We start from the raw sequence: 26565 nt of genomic DNA, 5'->3' as shown, positions 1-26565 counted from the left end.
ATTTTATTCTCATTTTATTCACTTTTCCATCTGATAACTTGGGATAATGAAGAATTGGCTAAAATAAAATTTGATCCAATCAGATTCCTTCGATTCACTTATACTGTAATCATATTGCAAATTGCATGAATGCCCTTCCTTAAATATGGCTAAAATAGCAACATTTATTCAGTGAATGATCTACAATATGTTAGTGTTAATACTTGCAAACAGTGTTTCTCTTCATTATTCTTATGTTTAAATTAGATTTATCGGTGTAAATGGACTAACGCTGGTTTGTAAGTTGCTACGGGTTTTGCATCTGGATCAATGTATGCTCACAAGTAGTCATCATTGGTGGAGGTTGATGTTTGGGGATATTTTTATTTATACTCAGCTGGAAAGGTCATTGGAATTGGTGGGGATCTTGGGTTCTTTTAGGACAGTTGAATGTAAGTATTAGTTCTGATGACATATTCATGCATTGTTTGATATTTTATTTTAGAGGAGTCCCTGTCTAGTCAGTATTTTATTTAATTGCTCAAGATATGTGTTGCTTAAATGGTCATAACATAAGTATCGAAATCATAAAATTCGTATTGAACTATTTCTAATTGGTTGTTCTTTCTATTTATCATAAATAAAATTAGCTCAAATTGACATATTACAATTGTAGCATACATGGTCCCACGTGAGTGTATAGTGAACAAGGCATAAAAACATGACTAAGTTCAGCATTGTCCTCTCCCCTCCTTTAGCCCCAAAAGTCCCCAGGGGACATCAAATCCTGGTGAAAATGGACAAACGGTGCAGTTTTAGGTCTTAACATATGTAAATTTGAGTTCTGCACCATGCAAAAAAAAAAAAAAAAAGAAATTACTATGTCCATTATTTGCCCTCCACCCCCATTTAGCGCCAAAAGTCCCCAAGGTCTTAACATATTTAAATTTGAGTTCAACACTATGAAAAACTGCTAAATAAACATATACAGAAAATTTTGGACAAATATGGAAAAATAGTCCCAAAAATAGAGTGTTTTTATTAGTCCTAAAAGAGCCCCTGGTGCACACTCAGGAGTTATCGCGAATTATAGACAAACAAAATTATATAGAAATCAGTTAGTTACAAGTTTTCAGAAAGTTTTATAAAAATCCAAGGCATCATTTTTTTTTTTAATAAGCACAAAAGTGTCAATTTTAGCCATTTTAACCTGAAAGGCATCCCTAGGGGGCAACTGGAGTTTTCCCAGAAAATCCGTTCTGTTACTTTTTACTTATATCATGTTTAATGTTTGTGCAAAATTTCAAAAAATTCTAAGTCATAGTTATTGAGAAAAGTGCAAACAGATGAACGGACAAGGGTGAATTTACAGGTCCATCCTCTTTTTGTCGGGGGACCAAAAATGTATATGAGTTAGAAATAGAGCAAATATAATTCATTACTAATTAACAGCAGTACAAGTTGACTTTTGTCAATTTTTGTGGGAAGAAGACAATTTGTGTGCATGATTTTGCTTGTCCCGTTTCATCTTTAATCAAAGTGTCATTAATGATTTGGCTTCTACCCCTAACACTTCCTAACCTGATTGGCATGATGTCTTGTTTTTTATAGTTTATAGAATGGGCAGTCAAAATCAGCAATCATGAATATTATTGTTGGTTTAGAGCTGCCGTGGCCATGTTATAAATCGTGCATGGCACATCACCATCAGATTCGATTCAATACACATTTTATATGTTGAACGACTTTTAGAAATTGACTTCCGAACTAACCTATTTCAAACTAAGTCTTTATTTCTTTTTCATCTTTCTCACCAGTAAATTCTTATCCTTTTCTTCCATGTTTTTCTTTGATCATCGCCTGCCTACTGATACTGCTAACTCAACAGTTTTACATCTATTAAACCAAGAACTCTCATCCATTGTTTCAACGTGACTATACTATCGAAGTTTCCTGGTCTACAAACGTCACTCTATACTGTCCATATTTAATCTTGCTCTGAAGTAATCAAATCTAAGCTTGTCTTTAATACTCACATTACACATTCATGGTATCATTTCCATATCACTTCTCGTCATGCAATGCATGCGTTCAATCTTCACACATGCAGAAATAGCTAAATTTTATTTTTAATATGACTCACTGTGTTTCTGTCTTTCAATGTTCCAGACAAAAGTAAGAATTTTTAAACAATAAGTATTGTAAAAAAATATTTTGCTGACCTTTACATCAGTTTTAAGAATGCTTTCATGGTTATCAAAAAGAAAAAAATCTTGTTCACTTGTGTTCTGACGTCATTATGAACAAGCCTTATGCTCGTTTGCTAAAAAATTATATTTTTGATATTGGACTTATGTATTTATTTTTTAATTTGGACGACAGCAAATAAAATCTGCTCCCTGGAAAATATGACCTTTTTTCTTTGTGTTTGATTTCAGGCAATGTTAGAATTGGCTAAAGTTTACCTGGCTGCTGGTGATTTGGACAGTTGCCGAGGTCAATGCATTTTACTCTTGAATAAGGACAAAGAAAACGATGATGCCATGATTGTAAGCAAACGCTTTTGTTTTTCACTGTCTTGCTTTGCTTCTGCAAAATTGCAGCCTTTGTTTTCTTTTTCTTTTTTCAGCAAAAACAATGCATACCACATGTTAAAGTCTGATTGAAAGAGAATTATGTGCAAGTCTTCTTTTCTTCACTCTAGTTTTTGGTTTCTATTATTGTTGGGGATGCACCCCTACAGCCTGGAATAATAAACTGTTCCATGACGTCACTTCCAGGGAACGAGGACCGGTTGACGCAGTCAGTGAAAGCCGGGCATGCGGAGAGTATGGTCATCACCAACTAGTCCAACAGTTGAGCAAAGATATTGCTCAATTTACCTTTTTCATGTATTTTCGTTAATACATATTTATTTAACTGTTACGGTGTTCTCCCACATTGCAAGAAGAGGTGATCAACACTATTTTCAAGACATTTGATTTCAAACCTCCCTAAAAAACACCTGAACAATGACGGTCAGTTCAGAAAAGAAAGATCACCAATCTACTAATGTTTGATCCTAAAGAGAAAAAAGTATTAACAGCTTTTACAAACAAAAAGCTTGGGAGGGGGGTGTTGAGGACACACTCCGACTGCCTGGAATAATGAACTATTCCATGACGTCACTTCCATCCATGTCATCACTTCTAGGTAACGAGGACTGATAGACAAAGTCAGTCAGAGACAGTCACCAACTAGTCCAGTAGTTGAGCAAAGATATTGCTCAATTTATCTTTTTCATGTATTTTCATTAATATATATTCATTTAACTGTTGCTGTGTTCTCCCTAATTATTATTAATATTCAAATACTAACATCACAACAATTATCTAGTACTTTTTTTTTTTCAGTTTCATTCAAATATACTTTTTGCTAACTCCAGGTTGATATAAATTATGAGCAGGATCCCATGAAAATTCCATAATGCTTTCTACATTAATTTGTATAATTTACTTTTAATAATCGAATCAGAAAATACATTTTGATAAATGCCTTCAAGTGGCGTCTTCAGTGATGCATTGTTCTCATTGATGATTTTGCACTTTGTATCATATCAGCTCAAATAACAACTCCAACCTGACTTTGGACATGTCATATCATCTCCTTGAAAGCTAATGAGTCTAAGTAAATGTTGTGAAGGACACAAAAAATGCAAAGCTACTTTTGAGTCTGTTCTTCATAATATTATTCTCTTTGCAATGATAAATATAATAATGAATTTTTACAGCTATATCTGTTTATGCATCGCACTGAAAAAATGTCCTCTTCCATATAAAATAGTTGTCTTTATCCATAAATAAAATATTTTTCTTCTATATATTTATTTAAAATTTGACAAAGTAAATTATTTGTAAAACCACAAATATTTTGTGTCTTTTTACATTAAAAATTATTATCAGCTAAATATTCTTTAAAATCAGTAAAACTAATATAATATTTGAATCACATTCATTTAAAATTCAACTGTTTTAATCGATGGAATGATATAATTAGATTTTGGAACAACTAATCTATCGTTATTTTCATGGCGAATGTTCGTCTGAGCTCTAATCCATCGTCTCCCCTTGCCAAACTTTCATAAAAAAACACTCGATTAGCTACAACCACTATTAACAATTTCCCCCCACTTTCTATCTGTACCTAAATCTAAATGCAGATTCCATGAACAAAACTTCTTTCCTAGAACTGCCTGTCTGTGGAACACTGTTTCACTGGCCTGTTTCCCAGCTGATTACAATATGATAGTCTTCAAGTCCAATGTAAACAAGTTCTTGTTGAACCGTTCCCTTAAATAATCAAATTTTATTCAATCTACACCTTTAACCTTGATAAGTGGTGAATCCCCTGTAAAAAAAAAATCATTTTAAAATGGGTAAAGTCAGAAACTTTGATCACAGCAGATTAATCATGAACATGAAATGATTAAGCATATTATTATATAGATTGACTGTTAATGGTTATATTTAGAAATAAAACTATCCTTTTATCTGCCAGTAATTCTATCTCATTTGCTCTATATTATTGTTAGACTAAAGTTGAATTGATCAGCATTTACTTTTCTAAGGAGTTTTCCTATATACTTTAGTAACACAAAATACATTTTAAAATATATAACTTAGTTTTGAAATTGAGTTATAGTTGAAAAATATTATTTAAACTCTTCTAATTAGTTGTAGACTGTAATTAACTCTAACAAATGACACATCTCTCACTTATCCATGTATATTTCCCGCCCTCTGAGCATTTACAGAAAGAGTGACTCCCTTTTCAGCTAATGTACCAAATAAATTTTAAAAAATGAACAAATCTTACTAAGTTTCTGAATTTTTGAGATGATGATTGATAATTCCTATTATTTGGATTCTTCAAATTACTGTTCTCATCTTGAGTGCTATTCTCACAACATTTTGGCCGATGTAACTTCCGGCCTTCTTCAGGTGTATCTTATTGAACTCAGGTATCATCCGCTCAAACTCGGGGAATCTGTACAGAATTTCAAACCGAACTCTTTATTTAATCCATCAGAGTAGCATCAGTCACAACTGGGTAAAAGTCTTAAGTAATTCAAAATTGTATTCTTTGTATCGCCTGCACTGAGGGTTGAACCTTCAACTTCCAGAAGAGTGAGATATAGAATTTAATTTTACCTAGTACTTTATCGATCATGCGAGAGATACTTGCGCATCACTTGTATCTCGACAAAGTACACCTGAAGAAGGTTGGAGATTATATCGATTGAAACCCAAAATGAGAACAGTAATCTGAATAATCCAAATATTACAAATATCACTAATCAAATTGAAATAAAACTAGGATAAGCGGTATATACAGTGTGCACAAAATGGTGTTTTCTATGTTATGATTGAGCGCCGAGTCGTTCTTTAACAAATTTCCAAAAACATTGCCTATACCTAAGTCGACCCGAAAAAATAACCTTAAAATCGTCTCCCAGAAATTTGACTTCTACACCAATACATACGGTATATTTAAAGTATAAATAATAAAATCAAATTTAAAAAACAAACACATAAATAAAAAAAACCCTAGTAATATAACAAATAATTGATATAACTATGTAGCACATAAAATAATAAAAATAAATAGAGATGACCACACTCTTTGACCACATTTCTTTCACAATGAACGGATCTTAGCATCACCTTTGCTGAATGGAACTTGGTTAGCAATAATAAAATTTTACAACACTATAATTAATCTATATATCTATAAAAGTGTGTGTGCGTGTGTGTACATTTCTCTACGCAATAACTCTGTCAATTTTTAGTCTATAGACTCGAAATTTGATATACAGGGTACTGAGATTTGGGAAAATCGATGTGATCGGTTTTTGGCATGGAATTTGGCGATTAAGCGGTCAAAGTTCAACGATTTGACCTTTCAGAACTCAACCAAACTCCTCCGACAATTTTGGGTCTATACACTTGAAATTTTAGATATAGGTTCCTTGGGTGTGGATCTAACTTAATAACTTGAGTTGAGCCCAAAACAATAAATTTTAAGGAGCCATAAGTAAAAAAAAAATTGACCACTTTTTTTTTTTTTTTTTTTTTTTTTTGCTCAACATACACCCCCAAATAACCGGGCAACGCCGGACACTCATGCTAGTAGTAATACAAAGTCATAACCTTAATAGAAAGATTGAAATAAGTTTAATATTAAGTTTAACATAACTACTGCTTAGCACCATTTCCATGACCATGCGTGCGTTTAACATTGTTGCTACCACTGTTAAAGTTTAATCCCACATAAAATACTAATTTCTCATTCGATAGAAATAAATAATAAATTATTAAAATAAGCAAAAGAGAAAACAGTAGTAATAATAAAAATAAGAATTGTAAATAAATCGAAATAGAAGTTTCATTATCTGAAAAATTAGTATGTTTAAGACTTGTCGTTATACCGTAGCTGTGTTTGGTGTTGTTGTGTTGTTACATTGCAGTGACAAACAAACAAGGTAAAGAAATAAATAAAAATCCGGGCCGGCATTTTGTCTTTTTTTTTAACACAAGCATTTATTACCGTCACTCTCCCGTCTCGACACCACTTAAAAAGTCTCTCGCTATCACAGGTCATCTAACCTGGTCGTGTTTCTTCTTCCTCTGACCACATGCCAGCCACAGCCAGCCCATTCCCATCTTCGACCCTACATGTTCATTTTCTTCGATGCACACTTTCTTCTCTCTCTGGCACGTGTTGTCTTGTTTCTCTTTTTCTTGTCGCACCAACTCGCGCACACTTCCTAAGTTGCTTATACACGTTTTTCGGCTACTGCTGCTGCTGCTAATCTCTTTGTGAGCCAGCCATCCTTCGCTGCTGATGATGATATTCTCCCACGCGCTTATATGCACCATGTTACAGTGTGACTTAACCTGTATTTAACATTTTCTTTAATAAATTCATATTTTCTTACTTTGCAAATCTGTTATATTTCTCTTAATATGGCTGTCTGTCCATTTCGCTGTTTCTTGGAAACTACTGGGCCGATCTAGTTAAAATTTTGTATAGACCTTTACTATAATAAGATTCGAGGAACTAAGTATTATAGTTACACAGGGATTAATACTGATTACTATTTAATGCAAAAATGAGCACAAATTTAACGATATTCAATCACCAACCATCAATTTGACATAAAGCACTCATTTTAAGTTAACAGGCTATAGCTACTGCCCTGCCCATTTTAATAGGCAAAAGTCTAATATATATATATATATATATATATATATATATATATATATATATAACTTACATCATCAATGGATACTTAAAGAAAGCGACACATGCATGCATATCCAGCATAAAAAAAAAAATTAAGAACGGTTTATTCTTTATTAGAAAATAAAGTTTTACTTTGTTTATTTACTCACATTTATACTGTTTTTAAGAGAAATAACATATTTTATTATTTAAATCTATGATTTTTTTGTTTCTTTTCTTCTTTGTAATTGTTATAATGTAATAGAACAAAAAAAAACTTCTTACTTATATAATCCCATCTTCAATGTAATCGAATTTTCCCATTGAAAATCCAAATCAAATTATGAAACTAATAGAAATGAAAGACATCAAGAAATCTCTTAAGAAAATGCTAAGTACTCGTTTATCATCACTTTTTTATTCAGTTTCACGGCTAATTTATTTACGATTGGAAAATGTCAACTTTTATTTTGGCACCTACATTCTTATTTTTATACGACAATGTAAAGTCGTTCAAGTTATTTTCTAAGTTTGAATAGAAAGACACAAGATTTAATAAATGCAAACTTAAGCAAATGTAGAAGTGTATATTTTACTATAAAGCTTAACATTATTTTTGGTAGACCAGAGAAATTGATGGTGAAATTGTCTTATACACAACGACAACATGCATTTATATTTCATTTATCTTTATATTCTATTGCTGTGAAGAAAGTGGCAGATTTTGTCAGGAGATGATGAGTAAATTTAATGTGCATATATTCATGCTTTCCACAATTAAAGCATTAAAAGTCACTGCAGAATGTATAGTGAACACAAATAGAAAGACATACAAAATGTTAGGGATGTGTGTTCCTTTGTAGAAGCGCTGATTGAGTTTGAATAAAATAAAATACGTATTAGATACTGTTGGAATTTCGAATTGATTGACTTGCCGAGGGTAGGTCGGTGGGGAAGATAGGAGTGCTGGTAGCTGTGACCAACACGGCCGGTGGTCCGTTAATCAAAGAACCTGAATGCCTATTCCTTACAAGTTAAATAGACATTCCAGTCACGCATGAATCTCGTTGACTGATAAAAACGGGTGGCCGCTCTACTGTTGTTGTAGTAGTTGTTGCTGTCTTTTAGACAAATTACACTTCGACCATCGTTACCCATTTGTTACTTTTACAAGGAAAGACTGCTTGTAAGCAACGTCGACATTTCGTTGCAAGACTTAAAACGTCTTTTATTCCCCCCCCCCCACTCGTCGGTATGCTAATTCCGACAATACGTTTGAAGCCAAAACAACGCATTATTACAAAATAAACAGATATTTATTTTGTTTGAAATTTATGTTGAAATTTATAAATATATTTGGAAGATACACTTCATCTTCAGTATTTCTTTCTATCTCTTTTTTTTGTATGCCATGTTGTTGTTTAGAAAGAAAGAAATACTTAGGCTGAAGTGTAACTTCGAAATATATTTATAAATTTCAATATAAATTTCAAACAAAAAAAAATCTCTTTATTTTCGTAATAATGCATTGTTTTGGCTTCAACCGTATCTAATACGTATTTTATTTTATAAAAAAAAATGTGTTATTATATCCTAATATGTAAGTAAATTTTCAAAGTGTTATCAAATAAAATATAAAGTATACAACAGAACAACGAAATGTATGTATGGAGCTAGTGGTCATTTGTAATGTTATATTTAAGGTCGTATATAACAAAGCATAATCATGTTGACACACCTATTCTCGTTAGATCGCTAAAGTTAAGCAATGTTGAGCCTGGCCAATGCAAGATGGGTGATTATTTGGAAATACTAGGCATTGTATTTATTTAGGTAAGCGAGTATGTATAATACCTGGTTCACTCTGTCTTGCAGAGTTCCAGATCACTTTTAGACAAGATGTAGCACCTGTTAGCCTCTCTCTGATATTCTGGAGGATTACCAAAAAAGTTCCCCAGACATGATAAAGACAATACATCTAGGAAAGGGCGGCTCTGTTGAAAAAACAAATCAGATAAAAAGAGCCCGTTGACTCTGTAGGGCAATATTCTATTAATGATATCACTAACAAAATAGTCGCTTTTAATTGGTCATGAATCAGCACAGAAGCAGTAAAACTTAGAAAACTGTCATGAGTATGCTCATGTCAGTGCACGATTTGGTTTAACCAGAGATAATGAACCCCCCCCCCTCAAAAAAAAAAAACAAGGCAATAAAACAAAATTTGAAGTAGATTGTAGAAATCAAATGATTATAATATAAATAAGCTAGGCAAGTAATTGCAAGAAATATAATATCAAGTTTATTAAATCATAAAAGAACTGGTTATTCTGAAAGACTGGATCTTAGTGCACTTGTGAACTGTTACAAGCGTAAAGGATGAACTCTGAATAGAGGTAATTACAGAGGTTTAAAATTGATGGATAGGGTCTTGAAACTATAAACTAATTGAGCAACAGAGAAGTTGGATAAACTTAGATGAAATGCAATTTGGTGCAGTGGCGTGCAAAGAACTTTTCCAGGACAGGCGCTCAAGTAAAAAAAAAAAAATAGTAAAAAATATAGTAATGGTGGAATACAAGCCTATAATACATTCCTCTGAAAAGGGCACTTGTAAAACAGAAGCAAACGGGGCAAATGCTTGGACACTTCTGCCCCCCTCCTCCTCATCTTCACATTCCTGGTTTAGTATCATTCTTACTAAAAGTATCACTGCTGCTATATTTATACTGAGACAAATGCAGGAGAAGTATTTTGGTAAGAAGAATCTGTATTTTGCTATTGTGAATTTTGATAAATCTTTTGACAGAGTGCTAAGAGATTTTGTCTGGTAGGCTTTGTGTAAATTAGGGCTAAACAAGTATTTAGTGAAGGTTGTTTAAGCAATGTACAGAAATGCTCAAAGTCATGTTTAGTGGTAGTTCTAATGTTAGAGTGGGAGTAGATTAGGGATCGGTCTGTTATCATTTTGTGAGCACAGTGGAGATGATAGAGTTCGGTAAACTGCATCATCTTTTCATATGGCTGTTAATGTGTGTGCACGCCACGACTACACACAGAAAGCAGAATAGTAGATCTACCTTTCCATCTACGTACATCGTCTTGGTTGTCCCAAATGGTCACCTATCTGGTACTAGCCAGGCTCAGTGTTGCTTAACTTCAGTGATCTGAATGAGAATCGGTGTATCAACATGATTGTACCGCTCCTGGTTTTGGTTAATGCTTTTTCGTGTTAGTAAAGTCTTTGAAAAGTGTCAAGAATAGTGCTAACAACTAATATACTTGTGTTTTTTTTTCTTTTTTTTTTATACTCATGTCCACCCCTTACAAAGCATATCACCACTTGGACGTAAGGGGCTACTATTTGGGGCCATGTCTAGGAAAGATTAACAAGATATTTGTTTATGTTACATTTAAACTTGTGCATATCAGTACAGCCAGGGAAGGAGGCAGCAGGAAGGGAATTCCAAAGTCTAGCTGTTCGAGGGAAGAAACTATTAGAATAGAAAGCTTTCTGGCATTTAGGGACAACAAAAGTGAAGGGGTGAGATGTTATTGCTAAGCGGGTTTGTCGAGGATATGTATGTCGAGGGAGTACGAGTGAAACAAGTTCATCAGAACACATTTCATTAAAATATTTGTAAAACACATTGATGCAACATTGCAGTGATGAGGCAGGGGCTGGAGCTTAGTTGATAAATTGGGACCGATTAGATTGACAATTCTTTTTTGGACTTTATCTAAGAGAGAGAGACTAGTGGTAGATGCACCAGCCTAGATGTGGCAACAATACTCCATGCATGGGCGAATTGTGGCTTTGTAAAGGTTCAGAATGCTCTCAGGTGTGAGTAGTGTTCTAGCTCGATAGAGGGAACTCACTTTCTTTGCAGCAACCTTTACAATGTCCTCTATGATTTGTTCCAGTTCATAATATTGCCCGCAAATGTTAGGCTGAGGAGTTTGAAGGTAGAATTCTCAGGTAGGGTGCTATTTGTCATGGATATAGGGGTTGGAAAGGCGTCTTGTAATTGTTAAAGGAGAGCAGTTTAGTTTTACTAGCATTAAATGTTACCATCCATTTGTGGCCCCATTCCACTATAGTCTGGAGATCATTTTCTAATAATACTGCCATTGTCTTAGATTTATGTACATCTGTTCTTCCCTCATGCATATTATAGAGTGTTGAATCATCAGCAAATATACCCCTATTGGACACAATATTATCAGAGAGGTCATTTATGAATATCAGGAATAATAATGGTCCAAAGATCGACCCCTGATGCACTCCCGCATCAATGTTATGCTGCTTAGATGTATGTCCGTTAATGACAACCTGCATGCTTCTATTGTCTAAGAAGGATCTAATTATATTTAGTATACGTCCAGTTATACTGTACGATTTAATTTTCATTAGCAGCTCTTTATGTCAGACTTTGTCAAAGGCCTTGGATATATCAAGGGTTACAGCCCTGGCTTTGCCCGCTTTATCCAGTACATGGTAAATGCGTTCAGAGATGACTGTTAAAATATCTGCAGTAGAACTACATTACCTGAATCCATACTGTTTGTCAGAGAAAAGATTTGCTTTTGCGAGGTGGTGAAGTAGTGCTTGATTAATTAAGGTCTCAAAGATTTTAGTGAAGAGTGGGAGGAGACTAACGGGGCGATAATTGAAAGGGTCTGTTGTTTCACCAGAATTCTTGCACACTGATACCACAGAGGCCATCTTTCAGCTATTAGGGAAGCAAGATTCAGCAAGGCATTTATTGTAGAGCTTGGAAAGTATGGGGGCTAGCTCGGCTGACCATTTCTTAATTAGTATAGCAGGGATGAGATCAGGCCCACACGCCTTTGAGGTGTCTAAGTTTTTTATGATATCGCGGACATGAGAAGAGGTGATTTTTACATCATCTAATGTGGCTTCAGTCCACATAGGGAAATTTAGGAGGGAGTGAATCGCCGGGAAAGCAGTTCCGCCTTCTCCATTGCCCTGCATGCAACCTTCTGGTTGCTGCTCAGTGGGGGAATTACTGATTGCCCTTTATTCACCCACTTAAATTATCAAATGAAAAAATAGATAAAATTATGAATTCCCAACAATAAAAATGAGAAAACATAAATTAACAAAATATATTTTTATTAACAATTTAACAGAAATGTTAAATATACTTAGAATGATGAAAGTTTGTTAAAGTTTTAAAGTTCTTGAATAAGAAGTAAACAAAAATGTCAGAAAGTTTTTTCAAAGTTATGCTGTGTGTGTGTGTACGTGTGCATAAGTTTATTTTCTGGGTGGCTGCGTTCACAGGATATATATCAGCAGGTTTAGCGGAATATCAGCATGGCACGTTCCAGTTTTGTTAGATGGGTGTTGTTGGTGTTGAGAGTCAAGACACATTGCATTATAGGTGTCCAACAGAAAAACTCTCATTTCAGTTGATCAAGCCACTGTTTTATAGGCTTGTTAATTTTACACAGGATTGTTAATTACTGGGTTTGGAACTATTTTATTGATTGATAAATATTTTGAGTTCACATGTTCTTGTGAAACCCAACTTGATGACGAGAACAAGTGGAAAAAGGAAAAGGGTAGCAATTAAAGCCATGCTTTTTAGCATTCAACTGAATTCAACCTCAAAGTGCGACACCAGATTACCATGAAGAAGTGAAAAGAAGAGAAAAAAGTTAGCTGAACGAAGAAAGGAAAAAACTACCTTATGGTACTTATTTGTATTATTATTCATCAGACTACTGTTCCATCTTGAGTGTGATTTTCACAACGTTTCGGTTGATTTTGTTGGTCTATAACCTTTGAACTTAGAAATTTCGACAGAATTTCGAGTGGAACCCTTTATGTCACAGGGGTTGCATGCTCTTGTTCCGTCAGTCATGACTGGATAGAGGTCCTAAGTAATTCGCAAATTTTTTTTTTTTTTTTTTTTGGTCGCCCACACTGAGGATTGAACCTTGAACCTTCAGGAGAATCTCACTTTTAAAATTGATTTTTCCCAGTACACTAACCACTGTGCCACGAGTCCTTACGGACAATTCTAGTATGAATTTTAGGAACCTTAAATTATATTATTATACTTGTTCATCTTGCACATTAGTTTCTAGTCTACCACAGGTCTACTACGTTTCCTTTATGTCTTAGAAATGAGAGTATTATATTTTTTTCATAATACCTGGTTGTTCTGTGCAGACGTGTATTTGTCTACACTTCGATGTATTATTATGCATTAGATGTATCAATCTGGCTGCCAGACACCTGGTTGTTAAAATAAAAATTAAATCTAAAGATTCAATACTTTTTCTCATCTTTCAACTAAAATGTTAAATCTACAAATCATCTAGTCCTCGTTTTTGCGGTAATCAGTTCCACGTTTCTTTCTATTTCCTATTAATTTCTGCTTCTTTGGTCAACCAAAAGAAAATTCAGGTAAATTCATATCTTTGAGCACTTCGGTTATTTTTATTTATTTATTTTTCTTATTCTTGCCTCGATTCACTTTGAGGAACTTTGGTTTAATGTATCAACAAGAAAGAAAACAAAAAAGTGAAGAATTCTTGCAAATCTTTGCTTTTAATTCGTTTTTAGATGTGTCATTGTATTTCGATGAGACACTTTGTCGATCTGTTCAGACTTCAGTGGAAAGCGAAGATTGAATTTATGCATCTTATTTGAAATGGGTCAAAGAAAGCAGCTCCGTCGATCATTCTGTCATGCTTAAATTTTAGATAAAATCAGATTTCGTTTTTCACATTTGGTTTGAACTATAAATTTTATTTGTCACGTGAATATTGGTCTGCCATGCATAAAAGTGAAATATAATTTTCTTTGGTTTGAAACACAAAGGATTGAAATATAATTTTTGTTTGTCTGTCACAGAAGAGTAATATATAATTTTTATTCGTTTGTCACACATAGGATTGAAATATAATTTTCATTTGTCCGTCGCAAATAAGATGGAAGTATATTTTTCGTTAGTCTGTCACACATGGAAAGATAATTTTCATTTGTCTATTACAGAGGTAAGAGTAATATATAATTTTTGTTGGTGTGTCGCACATAATATTGAAATATAATTTTCGTTGGTCTGTCACAGCTAAGGTTGAAATATAATTTTCGTTGGTGTGTCATGCATAAGATTGAAATATTATGTTAATTGGTCTGTCACACCATGTAAGATTGGAATATAATTTTTGTTAGTTTATCATGCATAAGATTGAAATATAATTTTTGCTTGCCTGTCAGATGTAAGATTGAAATATAATATTGGTCTGTCCTAGGTAAGGTTGAAACATAATGTTACAAGTGATATTGAAAAATAATTTTCGCTTGTCTGTCACACACGAGGTTGAAAAATAATTTTTGTTGGTCTGTCATGCATAAGATTAAAATAGCATTTTCATCACTAGTTATGCACATATTTGATGGACACATCTAAAGAATTTTTTTGTCATTTTTTTTATCATTTTTTCTTATTTTCTCTTTGTAATTGTCCTTTTATGGCCTTTATTCGTTGCCCTTGGCCATAGATTGATAACCAATTTACTTCAAAATGCATTTCATAAGCAACCAATGGACGGATAAAAAAATCTAGAATCTCTAAAACGGAAACAAATATCTTTTCTTTATTTTTTTTTAAATGCTTGGTTTTGCTTCCTCTTTGAATATTTTAGATATTTTTTCAAGTTTCGTCGTTCATTGTTGAAAACATCAAATAAGAAAATGACAAATCTTAAAAAAAAAAAAAGTTTATATAAACCTCATCATCAGTTTGACGTCTGTCGTACATATTGGCATGTGTTGGGGCAAGATAAAAAAAACAAAAAGCAAAAAACAATATATAAAAATAAAGCAATCCCTGATATATAAACAAATAAAGAATAAGATTTCGTTTTAAATGTGCCCACATATCCCAATAAAATACTATGTTTGCCTCCATCTGGTCAGTCACATTTACGCTTGAAATAGCATTTGTTAGCGCCATCTAACCCCTCCATGCAAGATTCTATTCGTCGGTTTGTCACACTTAAATTTGAAATTCACTGCTAAGCATATTTTATTTTAAGATATGTCTATGAATCTCTAGGCAAGGCTGTGTAAGATGGTTGGTCGGTTGGTTGGTTAGTTAGTTTGTCTCTCTATCCTACATGTTTGAAATAGTCGGTTACTTAAAATTGAATGGACGTATCTCAAGAATATTTATTATAGTCTTTTAATATCATTCTTGTTTTCCTTTATAGTGTTTCATTTTTCTTTTTAATTCTTTTATTCAAGTTTTTCAGTATTTTAAGTAGTCTTGGGGTTTTCTTTCTCTTTTCTTTGATTGAATTTCGTTCCTCCGCTTCTCATACCGTTTTCCTTCTCCTTTCTTTGTTTTCTTTGCTTTCCTCGTCTTTTTTATTCTTTTTCTTTTCCTTTTTTCTTTTCTTTTTCCTTTTTCTTCTTTTTCTTTTTTTTTGTTTCCCTTTTCTTTTTAATTTTTCTTTTTCTTTTCCTTTTCCATACTGTTTTTATTTTTTTATTTTTTCATTCTCGTCCTTTTCATTTTTTCTGTATTCAAAAACAATTTTATTATTTTTCCTTTTCATCCCTGGTTATTTTCTTACTTTCCCTTCCTTCTTTCTATGACCCAAAAGTCGCCAAAATTAGTTTCTCGCTTCAGCAGCGAAACTGCCAGACACTCATCCAGATAAGTGCAATATTATTACGTGGTGGTAAAAAGTAGAAACAAAGAAAATAGAAATACTTGAGCGATTTCTCATGGGATGCTGCTTGTTCAAAACATTCCGTTATTTGCTTCCAACAGAGACACTCTTATTTATTACCCATAAAACAAGAATAATAACAACCCATTCTTACAGATAAGTCTGCTGTGAAGCCTTTTAAGATTTCAAGTGTTCTATAATGTAGAGACTTGTTGTCACTTGATTGATGTTACACTTGTCTTTTTATGTTCTATACATTCGTAGCAGATTATTTTCGTCTGTGTATACACCTTTTTTCTTTTGATTGGCTTCTGGTGTTATCAGATGAGGCTGTCTGAAGATATTTGCTTCCTGGCCTAAAATGCTCCAAACATTGATATTATCGTTGTTTTTTTCCTTTCTTTTTTCAAAACTCAATCATGGTCTGCAAACCAAAAGAAAAATTTTTCTATACAAAACAAGCAAACTAAACACCATAAATAAATATTTGAAGATATAAAGAACTTGAAGCATAAAAACTTTTTCCAAAATTTCTGGATTTAAGATTAAATAACCTACAAAGGGTTGATATGCTGTAGAATAAAACGACCAAATAAAATACCATGAATAAATATGATATAAATAATTTAAAGCATACATATTTTTTCCAAAATTACTGGATTCAATATTAAATAATCTAAAAAGGGATAAATGTGTTAATATCTCTCAAATTTAAAAAAAAAAATTCCTAGAATAAAAATCATGTAAAGTCAGAATTTTCTTTTTTACCTTTATGACATCAGATTAATAACTACTGTTTGGGTGATCTTTTTTTTTTTTAATATATGTGAAAGGTGATAATGTATGTACAAGCGAAATTAAATTAAATCTTATTCCTTTAGAAAATTAAATTTTACATAGTTTTCTTGAAAAAAAATGAAAAAAAAATATTTCTTTCATATAAACTTACGGTAAGTCTTATCTTGTGTTAAAGTTTTGTTTTCCATGTTTTGAATTTATCATCTGACAGTGTTCACATCATCTTTTTCTGTCAACCTTTCTGGTTGCTTAATGTAAACTGCCAGAAGATGCTGATGCAGCCTTGGGTCAGGTTTTGGATCGGTACTATTTAAGTTTATTATCTCTTTCTGCAATTGAATGTGATGTAACAATTTTATATATATATATATATATATATATATATATATATAAGAAGAAATTGATGTCTATAGGAAGCAGAACAATGCAAAAGTGTGACGGATAGACACAAACTGATGTGACTTAAGATATAATTGTAGAACCAACTATGCAGTTTCAAATGTATTGATCCAGTTCATTTGTATATGTACAGCCATACATATAATTTTACCCGTATAAGAGTCAAGTGCGTCCAAGGATGGAGTATTGTTGCCACATTTGGGCAGGAGCTGTTAGAAGCAGCTTATCCTGCTATGACAGAGTTCAAAAGAACTTTGTAGCCTAGTGGGGGATGCCCTTTCTATCTTCCCTGCGACCGCTTTCTCACAGAAGAGACGTTGTGAGCATGTCTCTACTTTATCGTTATTTTCATGGCAAGTGCTCCTTTGAGCTCCAATCTATGGTCCTGCCCTGACTTTCACGAAAAACACTTGTCTATCTGAAACCACTATCAATAATTCCCCCCACTCTTTATCTGAAACCACTATTAATTATTTTGCTCACTCCTTATCTGGGCCTTGATAAGTGGTGACTCTTTTTTTTGTGTGTGTGTGTGTGTGTGTGTGTGTGTGTATATATATATATATATATATATATATATATATATATATATATATATATATACATACACATACATATGTTTTTTATATATACAGTATTTTACATGTAGGATGTTCTTACTTGCGTTAGGCGGTCAGTTGGTGTGTCTGTGATGTTATATTTCCGGATGTCTTCTCTTCATCAGGTGTGTGTTCGACTTTCAAACGTGCAAATATTCTATTTAAAAACAAAACAAAAAAAAAAACCCCCATATTTTTACATATACACATGAATTGGATTAATAAAAATTAAACCACGTAGCTGGTTCTACCACTATATCTTAAGTTGTGTCACTTTGAGTCCATCTGTCACATCTTCTGCATTGTTCTGCTTTCTATAAAGTTCAATTTCTTCTTATAAATACATTAAGCAATGCTTACAAGCATACTACTTTGATCTATTAGATTTTTTTTTCATGACACGCTTTATATATAAGAACCTAGAAGCCTCTTCCTCCTCCTTCCCATAATGTTGTTATACATAGAGAATCCAAATTTCCTGTTTTTTTTTTTTGTTTTTTTTTTTTGCTGTTTTAGCATCCTGGAGCGTAAAATATATTGTACAAATATAAGTAATATATTTTATTGATGAAAATAAATATTAAGCTGCTGCAGTTGCACAGCATCTATGAACGATTCGCCACTGGTCTTCATTTATTTCTTAAGAAAATAGATTTTCTTTTATCATCTTTATGTCGTTACTATTAGGGCTAGGACAACAGCATATTCTTTTCATTGTTTTGACTCTCGAGTGTGTATCCGTTGATATCTTATATGCTTTTATATAGCGTGATGTGGTTGATTAACTGTGTCTAACAGTGTGGGATATATACAAAAACAATGGAAACAATATGCAATACAAAACAATGGAAACAATATGCTGTTGTCATAGCCCTTGTTATTATACGCATTATTTAAGAAATCGATCACATAAATTTAGGATTACTTTCTATGTGTGTTGAGGAACATCTTTGTGGGTTACTTTTGTAATAGTATTTCATGACTAGTCTAATTTCGTTTGTGATCTATTTTTCTCATCTATGGAGTTTTTGATTTGTGCTGATCATATTTAGTTTCCTGTATTTCGTCTGTTATATTCTGTATTACCTAAAAAAAAAAAAAAAACACTTGTGTCCATATTTATAGATTTTTATCTGTGAAATAATTTTCACATGTGAGGACCAACTACTTTTAAGAATGATGGCGTATATACAAACATATGTGTGTGAAAGCTAATAATGTACATATGATCAAAAAAGTATGTGATAAGTGATAACATATATCTAAAAATAAATGTGTGATAAAGGTGATAACGTACGTACAAGCATAATGTGTGTGTGAAAGGTAACAGCGTATGTACAAACAGAAATATGTGTGATAGGTGATAATGTGCGCAATCTCACTTATCACACATGTAATCAGAAGTGTACGTGATAAAGTGATAACGTACGTCTCAAAAGTAAATGCGTGTGAAAGGTGATAACGTATGCACAAACATAAATGTATGTGAAAGGTTATAACATACGTACACACACAAATGTGTGGCTCTATCTAGGATATTGAGCACTTCTGTAATAAAGAGATCTCTAAACCAATTTTCTAACCTTTCTTCCAGAAGAGAAATTATTTAAATGATCAATAAAAAAAATCCAAGATGCCTGTAGAGCGCTACTAAAAACACAAAATATAATTAAAGATTCCTCCAGAGTACTACAAAACTAAGTGTCTCTCGGTCCTTTCTTTGTAGTTAAAAATATAAAAAATAAATTTACACAAAATATTTTTCGACTTCGTTTCAACATGAAAAGTTTGCTAGAAATGACGTCATGACGTTAAAATTCGAGACGGTAACATCATGACAAGCAAATATAATTGTTGTTTTTTTTTGTTTATTTGTTGTTGTTTTTTTTAGCATAATAGATGAATTATTTTAATTAATTTGATGTAGTTGTTCAATGCAGCCAACTTTGTGTTTTTTAATAAAAACAATTTTATTCTCACAGTTACGGTTAGTTTATTTTTATGAATTAAAAATAATAAAAGAAACAGTTTCTGAGAATGACGTGTCAATATTTTTTCAACCGATGTAATGTATGACAAATAACGTGGATTGTATGACAAATTTAAATATATTTTTTATCGTAAAAATGCTACAAACATGAAAATGGAACATTATTTAGTTTTTACTTAATTAATCTATAGTAAACTAGAAGAATACCGACCTGATCACGACTAAGTAAAATTTATTTCCTGAACAAAACGGTTTTGCAGTTTCATGGCCCCTTATGAAATTATAAAATTAAGATATATTGCTATTAAACCTAATGTCTAGAATTCTTTTTCCAATTATGATCATAATCAATGATTTTGATTCTAGAAAATATCTCAGGTTTTAGGTTCAAGTTAAAGAGGTCTTAATGAGAAATTACAATCCGGATAATATTGCTTAATAGTTAATGACTATGGACCTCATTTAATGCAAATCAGGAATAGGTGAATTTTTAAATCGGAGACTCTAAAATCCCTTTAAAAGGCATAAAAAAAAAACGGAAATCATTCTTAATTATAACAAAATAACATATTTAAAAAAAAGATGCAGCAATTTAGTCTGCACTTTGAACGATAAAAAGCTATTTCAATGGAAGCATGATTGGCATAGTTCTAGTTAAAATTTACGAACATAAAAAAACAATAATTGTCTAGCAAAAAAAAAAAAAAAGAAACCTTTTTTCCCAAGAAAATATAAGACAAATATGGTTGCTACTCAATATGACCTTGACAAAGAAACAATAAAATCTAATTATTTTGAACAAAGCAATTTCATACACCCATAAGAATATTTTTTGTACTTTCAATTTAAAAAAAAACAATTGTTAAGGTTAATAATTAACATTGTTGTCTTTTTTCTTTCTTTTTTTTTTTTTTAGTTTATTTTTGTATTTTTAACTTTAGAAATATATTCAAGTTTTAGAAACTGTTATCTTTTGTGGTTTATTTTTTCTTCTTCCAACGAAAACTTAAGTTGTAGAGTTGTTCATTACCCGTATTCTGTGTGACATGAAACAATCATTCAAACTCAATAAAAGAAACTATTTTCTTATTGTGTCAACTTATCTTTGTTGATCTATGGTGGCTGAGCTCTGGCAAAAGCCATGAAGAGCACTTATTTTTTAGCCAGTCTGTTTGTAGATGATAGAAGCTAATTCAATATTTTTCTTACATATGTACCTAAATGTGACTGTTAGACTGTTTAAATCTATTCAGTATATGCTTGTTTACTCTGACTTGTATATTTGCATGATATTTTAAAAGTCAATGTTTCAGTTTTTGTTTGCACCCGCATCAGTCTAGCATTAGATACCCACGGTATTCTAGTTTTATTGAATAACACCATAGAATGAAATCATTATTAGAAAATAAAATTTAAAAAACATCTGAAATCGTATACCTTTTTATATTTTATCTGTTATATATATATATATATATATATATATATATATATATATATATATATTGGCAACAAGTCATTATTCAAGCACGTCTGATTGAACATGACTAAGTTCTTTTTTTTTTTTTTTTTTTTCGATTTTTTTAAATAACTTTTCAATTCGCCGAGCGTTTTTTTTTGTTTTTTTTTTCGGCTGGCTTCTTGTATATTATGGCGCCCAGTAGTTGTTGTTCGGCCATATTCTTCTCAAGCGCTTTCAGTCAGTCCATCTGATCGTCGTCAGGAGCGATTATTGTTGTTGTCGTTTTCTTTATTGAGGCTTAGTGTATTTATAGTTCTAATTTTAAACATTTTTTTACTTGTTATAAAGGTAGATTCAGGTTAGGGGCGAATTATTTTTATTTTCGATTTTCTTATTTTATATTTTATTTATTTAGTTTATTTATTGTAAGTTATCGAATACAGTTATATATATATATATATATATATATATATATATATATATATATATATTAGAAATATCCTAACTAACAATACTAAAATTCGATACCTTAACAATCGCACGCGACGACTAAAACCACTAGAATTACTAATAATACTAATTAAAAAAAAAAACGATAGCCCTTATTAACCAGATCTCATCTAATATCAGGACAAATATGCTAACAATAAATAAAGTAAATAAAAAACATAAAATAAGAAAATCAAAAATAAAAATAATTCATCCCTACTCATCCTCCTGCACCCACCTTTATAATAAAATTTAAAAAAATAGAACTAACTATGAATACACCAAGCTTCAATAAAGAAAATGACGACGACAACAACAACAATCGCTCCTGGCGACGATTGGTTTCACCGATTGAAAGGGTTTGAGAAGAATATGGCCGAATAACTATTGGGCGCCAACAACTATTATACAACTTGCCAGCCGAAATAGAAAAGACCGCTTGGCGAATTGAAAAGTTATCCAACAAAATCGACGTGATTTTATATATATATATATATATATATATATATATATATATATATATATATATAAAATAAAATAAAATAAAAATTACAATTAAATTTACCAAAATGATCCAAGATGGTAAAACTAAAGTATATTATAAATATTAAAGAATTAATATTTATAAAGTAATCTCAACCAGATGTAAAAGCTCGATAAAACCAAATAGGAGATAGAGCTTATATATATATATATATATATATATATATATATATATATATATATATATATATATATATATATATATATATATATACATTATTATATAAAAGGAACTTTGTGTGTGTTCCCTAAGGATTCCAAAACGGCTTAGCCACTTTTATGGAATTTCACACAAATCTCTTTGATGTGTCTGGGAGTTTTCTTAGGTAAGTTTTGTATCAGAATGCTTCGGTTAAGTATCGAAAATTGATAATCGAAACAATCTGATTAAAGGAAGTCCGATTTTGACCAAAGACAACACTTTTCTACAGCCTAATGTCACAAGTGCATTTGAAAAAGTTTATGACTGCACAAAAAGAAGGGCACATAAAATCAACAATAGGTTTTTTGATAAAAGAAGAGCATGTTCCAAATGAATATTTCTGTTTCGAGCACAATTGAACCATGGTACTTTACTTTAGCATTTTAAACTTTAATACAAGCGATTATATAAACTTATAGTACAATGAATTGTGGACTAAGTCACTGTGGGGAAGCATTTGAAGCTTCCTCCCAATGCACCATTGTGGGTCCCCGACTTGAGCAGACAATCGATTTGATTAAAAATGTGTGATTTCACCGATTTCGATGACAATAAAAGTATTGGAAGTGTGGAATATTTGATAATTCTCATTCAATCCTGAGGAACGTCGGGTCTTCCTGCTAATATATGTATATAAAGTAGTAGCGCTTGTGTGTGTGTCTGTGTGTCCAACTCTCTTACAGCCCAAACCACTGGACCGATCATGACCAAACCTGGCAGGATGATAGTCCCCCATCTAGAGATGGCGCACAAAACTTTTCAAGGTTAAGGTCAAAGGTCAAGGTCATAGCCTATGTATATATACTCTCCTACAGCTCATATCACTGAACTGATCTTGAGTAAACCTGACATAATGATAGTCTCTGACCTAGGGATGGTGCACACTATTTTTCAAGGTTAAGATCAAATATATGTTACGGTTGGGACTTTGCTGTACGCTCAGGTACTCGTGAAGTGGGTACTTGAGCATACAGCAAAGTCCCGCGCAAAACGTGGGTATCCTTACTAGTATATATATATATATATATATATATATATATATATATACTAGCAGGAAAATAGTGTTGCTTGCAATTAAATGAGGAATCATGTTTTTTTGCTCTAAATTCATATAACCATATTAGCTTTTGCATAGAACAAAAACTGTTGGACATTTATGAGTGATACTTGATGGACAAGTCTGGCATAAACTAAAGTTTATTTGAAGCAAATATGATTGGAATTCAGAAAGGATTGATAATTTTATTTAAAATTCAATGGATAGAATTTTTGTTCCGGGAATGAATAACAAGAATGGTTTTGTTTTTGTCTATTATTAAAGATGTATACCTGAGAGAGATGGGGGGGGGGGAGAAAGAGAGAATAGTCTACATTCGTTTCAGAAGTCTTTTTGTTTTTTTTCCTAGTCTTATTCACCCCAAACATGGCATATCTCCACTTGAACATGGGGAGAGGGGTGCTATGTGAGACCATGCATACAGGGATACTATCTATGCATGGTTGAGCAGTAAGATATCAGTTTGCATTTCATTTAAATTTCAACCCGTAGTACAGTCATAAAATTAGAAGGAATTTCAAAGTCTAGCAGTTCAAGGAATAAACTGTTAGAGTAGGAAGCTTTCGGGCATTTAAGGATCTCTACAGTGAAGGTGTGGGATTTTGATACTCTTCAGGTTAGTCGAGGGTATTTACTTTGAGGGGATACAAATGATAAGAGTTCATCAGAGTACATTCCATCAAAATGCTTGAAAAACGGTCACAGAGATGCAACATTGTGTCAATGGGACAAAATTAGTGACTTATTAGGTTGAAGACTGTCTAGTGCAGCATAGTAATAGAAAAGAGACAAAATAAAAGTTAATAAACAGTAAAAAGAAATAATATATATATAAATTTTAAAAAAAAATATCGATAAATTAATTTCTTGTTTATAAGTGAGAGTTCCGCTAAAATTTTGTGTGTAATTTGGACATTTTATTATCATTACTAGCGTTGCAGTTCAGTCAAAAATGACTGAGAATTGTTACATATTTTTTTTTTTTTTAGTTAATCAATCAATCATTAAAAAAAATGTTGACATTTTTCTATCGCACTAAAACTTCTTTTCACCAAACTTGTCACAATTTCTTTTCTCAAAGTGTTGATTGCTGCTTTGCATCGAATGGCCATAAAAGAATTCTTACGTTTTAATCATTCTTTATGTTCACGTATAGCTTTCAGAAACTATTTCTCTTTGCTTATTTTAATGAGGGTAATTAATTTCCAAATTCCTAATTATTTATTTATTTGTTTTAGGTATCAAGAATATAAAAATAGAATTCATATTATTTGGAATCTTCGCACTACTATTCTCATCTTGAGTGTTATTTTCACAACGTTTCGATTAGTGTAACCTCCGACCTCCTTCAGGTGTATCTTGTCGAACTCTGGAATTTGAACGGAACCCTTTATTTACTTCACAAGATTAGCATGCTCTCGTTCCGTCAGTCACAAATCTGCAAGGACCCGTGACATAATGGTTAGAGTACTTGGAAAAATCAGTTGTAAAAGTAATATTCTTCTGAAGGTTGAAGGTTCAATTCTTAGTGTAAGCAACCAAGCAACCAAAAAATACAATTGCAAATTACTTAGGACCTCTATCCAGTCATGGCTGACGGAACGAGAGCATGCTACCTCCGTGAAGTAAATAAAGGGTTCTGCTCGAAATTCCATCCAAATTACTGACAGAAACATTCCTGAGTTGAACAAGATACACCTGCAGAAGGCTGGAAGCTACATCGACCGAAACGTTGTGAAAATGATGCTTAAGATGAGAACTGTAGTCTAAAGATTCCAAATAATATGAATAAACAATCCTCATCTCAAAAATTCAGAAACGTAAAAATAGAATTGTTTTATAATTCGTGTAAAACTATTAACAGTATAGGTAAATTTTAGTATTGAAATGCATGCTGGTAGATTTTATATTGCAGTTAAACTACTTCTCATGTCCAAAAAGAAATAACTATGCATGTACCATTTGAACTTAATTTGGTTATTATGATAAGCAAAACAAATCAAGAAAATTAGACAAATGTTCATAAATATATATATATAGAGAGAGAGAGAAAGAGAAGCACCCAGCGTCAAACAGTGCCAAGTGTCATTTATAGGAAAAACGAGTTATTACTGTATAATTCTGGGGGCCTCATTTTCTATATAAAATCATCCTGAAGAAGTCTTGAAATAAAGATAAAACGTTGATGAATGTATTTGTTTTTTCCTTTTTCATATACACATTATACATATATATTCAAATTCAGCCACTCTGATGAATCGTAGACGACGAAACATGTGTTAGTGGATAATTATATTTTAAAAACAATATATATATGCCGCTCCCCATTTGGGGGTACCAATTTGGTCAAAGGGAAAATTATTCCCTACTCGCATTTAGGTAAAAATACACTTTTGTCTAAATAATTGAATTCATTCAAAAGTATCGCAAAAACAAATAAATAACATCTACGACAATAGTGATATATCCAAATAGTCATGCGAGATGGTTCACTGGTAGAAGTTTACGCTTCTTACCATGGGATCCTGATTTCGAATCTCGCTAGATTCATCCCTCTGATTATTCATAAACAACGAATAAATCAATTCTCCCTCCTAATATCGCCTCTTTCTCTCTCACATGCACTAACAGGAAACTGAGTCACCATCACAGAAAGAAAAAAAAATCATCACAGACAACAATTTAACTTAAATTCAAGTTTTTTTTCTTGTTTTTTTTTTTCAGTGTTCAATTTTAACAAATAAATGTTTAATTAAAAGTTTAATTACTTTTATTAACGACATCATATTACTATGTAATAATTGAATAAGAATTAAGAATAGACGATTTTCTTTAAAAAAAATTTTGGGTAAAAGTTTGGGGCTTAACACTCCCTTCCCCAGTATGTCTTAAATTTTTTGAAGAAATTGTAATCTTGAGTCTTGCTTAATGTGTGTCTAATATCAGATATTTGAATTTTTACATGGAAGCTTATGCACACTCCATGCATCTTCACAACCATTTATATATTCAAATGGTTTTGAAATTTTGGTCTTTAGTACCTATGGTTCAAATTTCATGTAAATCAGAAAT

At 32.1% G+C, this 26565-nt stretch overlaps 1 protein-coding gene across 1 annotated transcript in view; it reads left to right on the top strand.

Annotated features, from left to right (window-relative positions):
- The window catches only part of LOC145246709 (tetratricopeptide repeat protein 21B-like), a 1013541-nt gene that overhangs the window by 658794 nt on the left and 328182 nt on the right, over positions 1–26565 (top strand). The window contains exon 27 of the mRNA XM_080108443.1: positions 2418–2528. Within this exon, the coding sequence (XP_079964569.1) occupies positions 2418–2528 (111 nt within the window). The remainder of the gene's footprint in view (positions 1–2417; positions 2529–26565) is intronic.

This window comes from Euprymna scolopes, chromosome 24, assembly GCF_053919585.1.
Source record: "Euprymna scolopes isolate OS-2025 chromosome 24, ASM5391958v1, whole genome shotgun sequence".
Classification (NCBI taxonomy): Eukaryota; Metazoa; Mollusca; class Cephalopoda; order Sepiida; family Sepiolidae; genus Euprymna; species Euprymna scolopes.
Note: the sequence above shows the minus strand (reverse complement) of the source record. Positions and strands in the feature narration are given on the sequence as shown.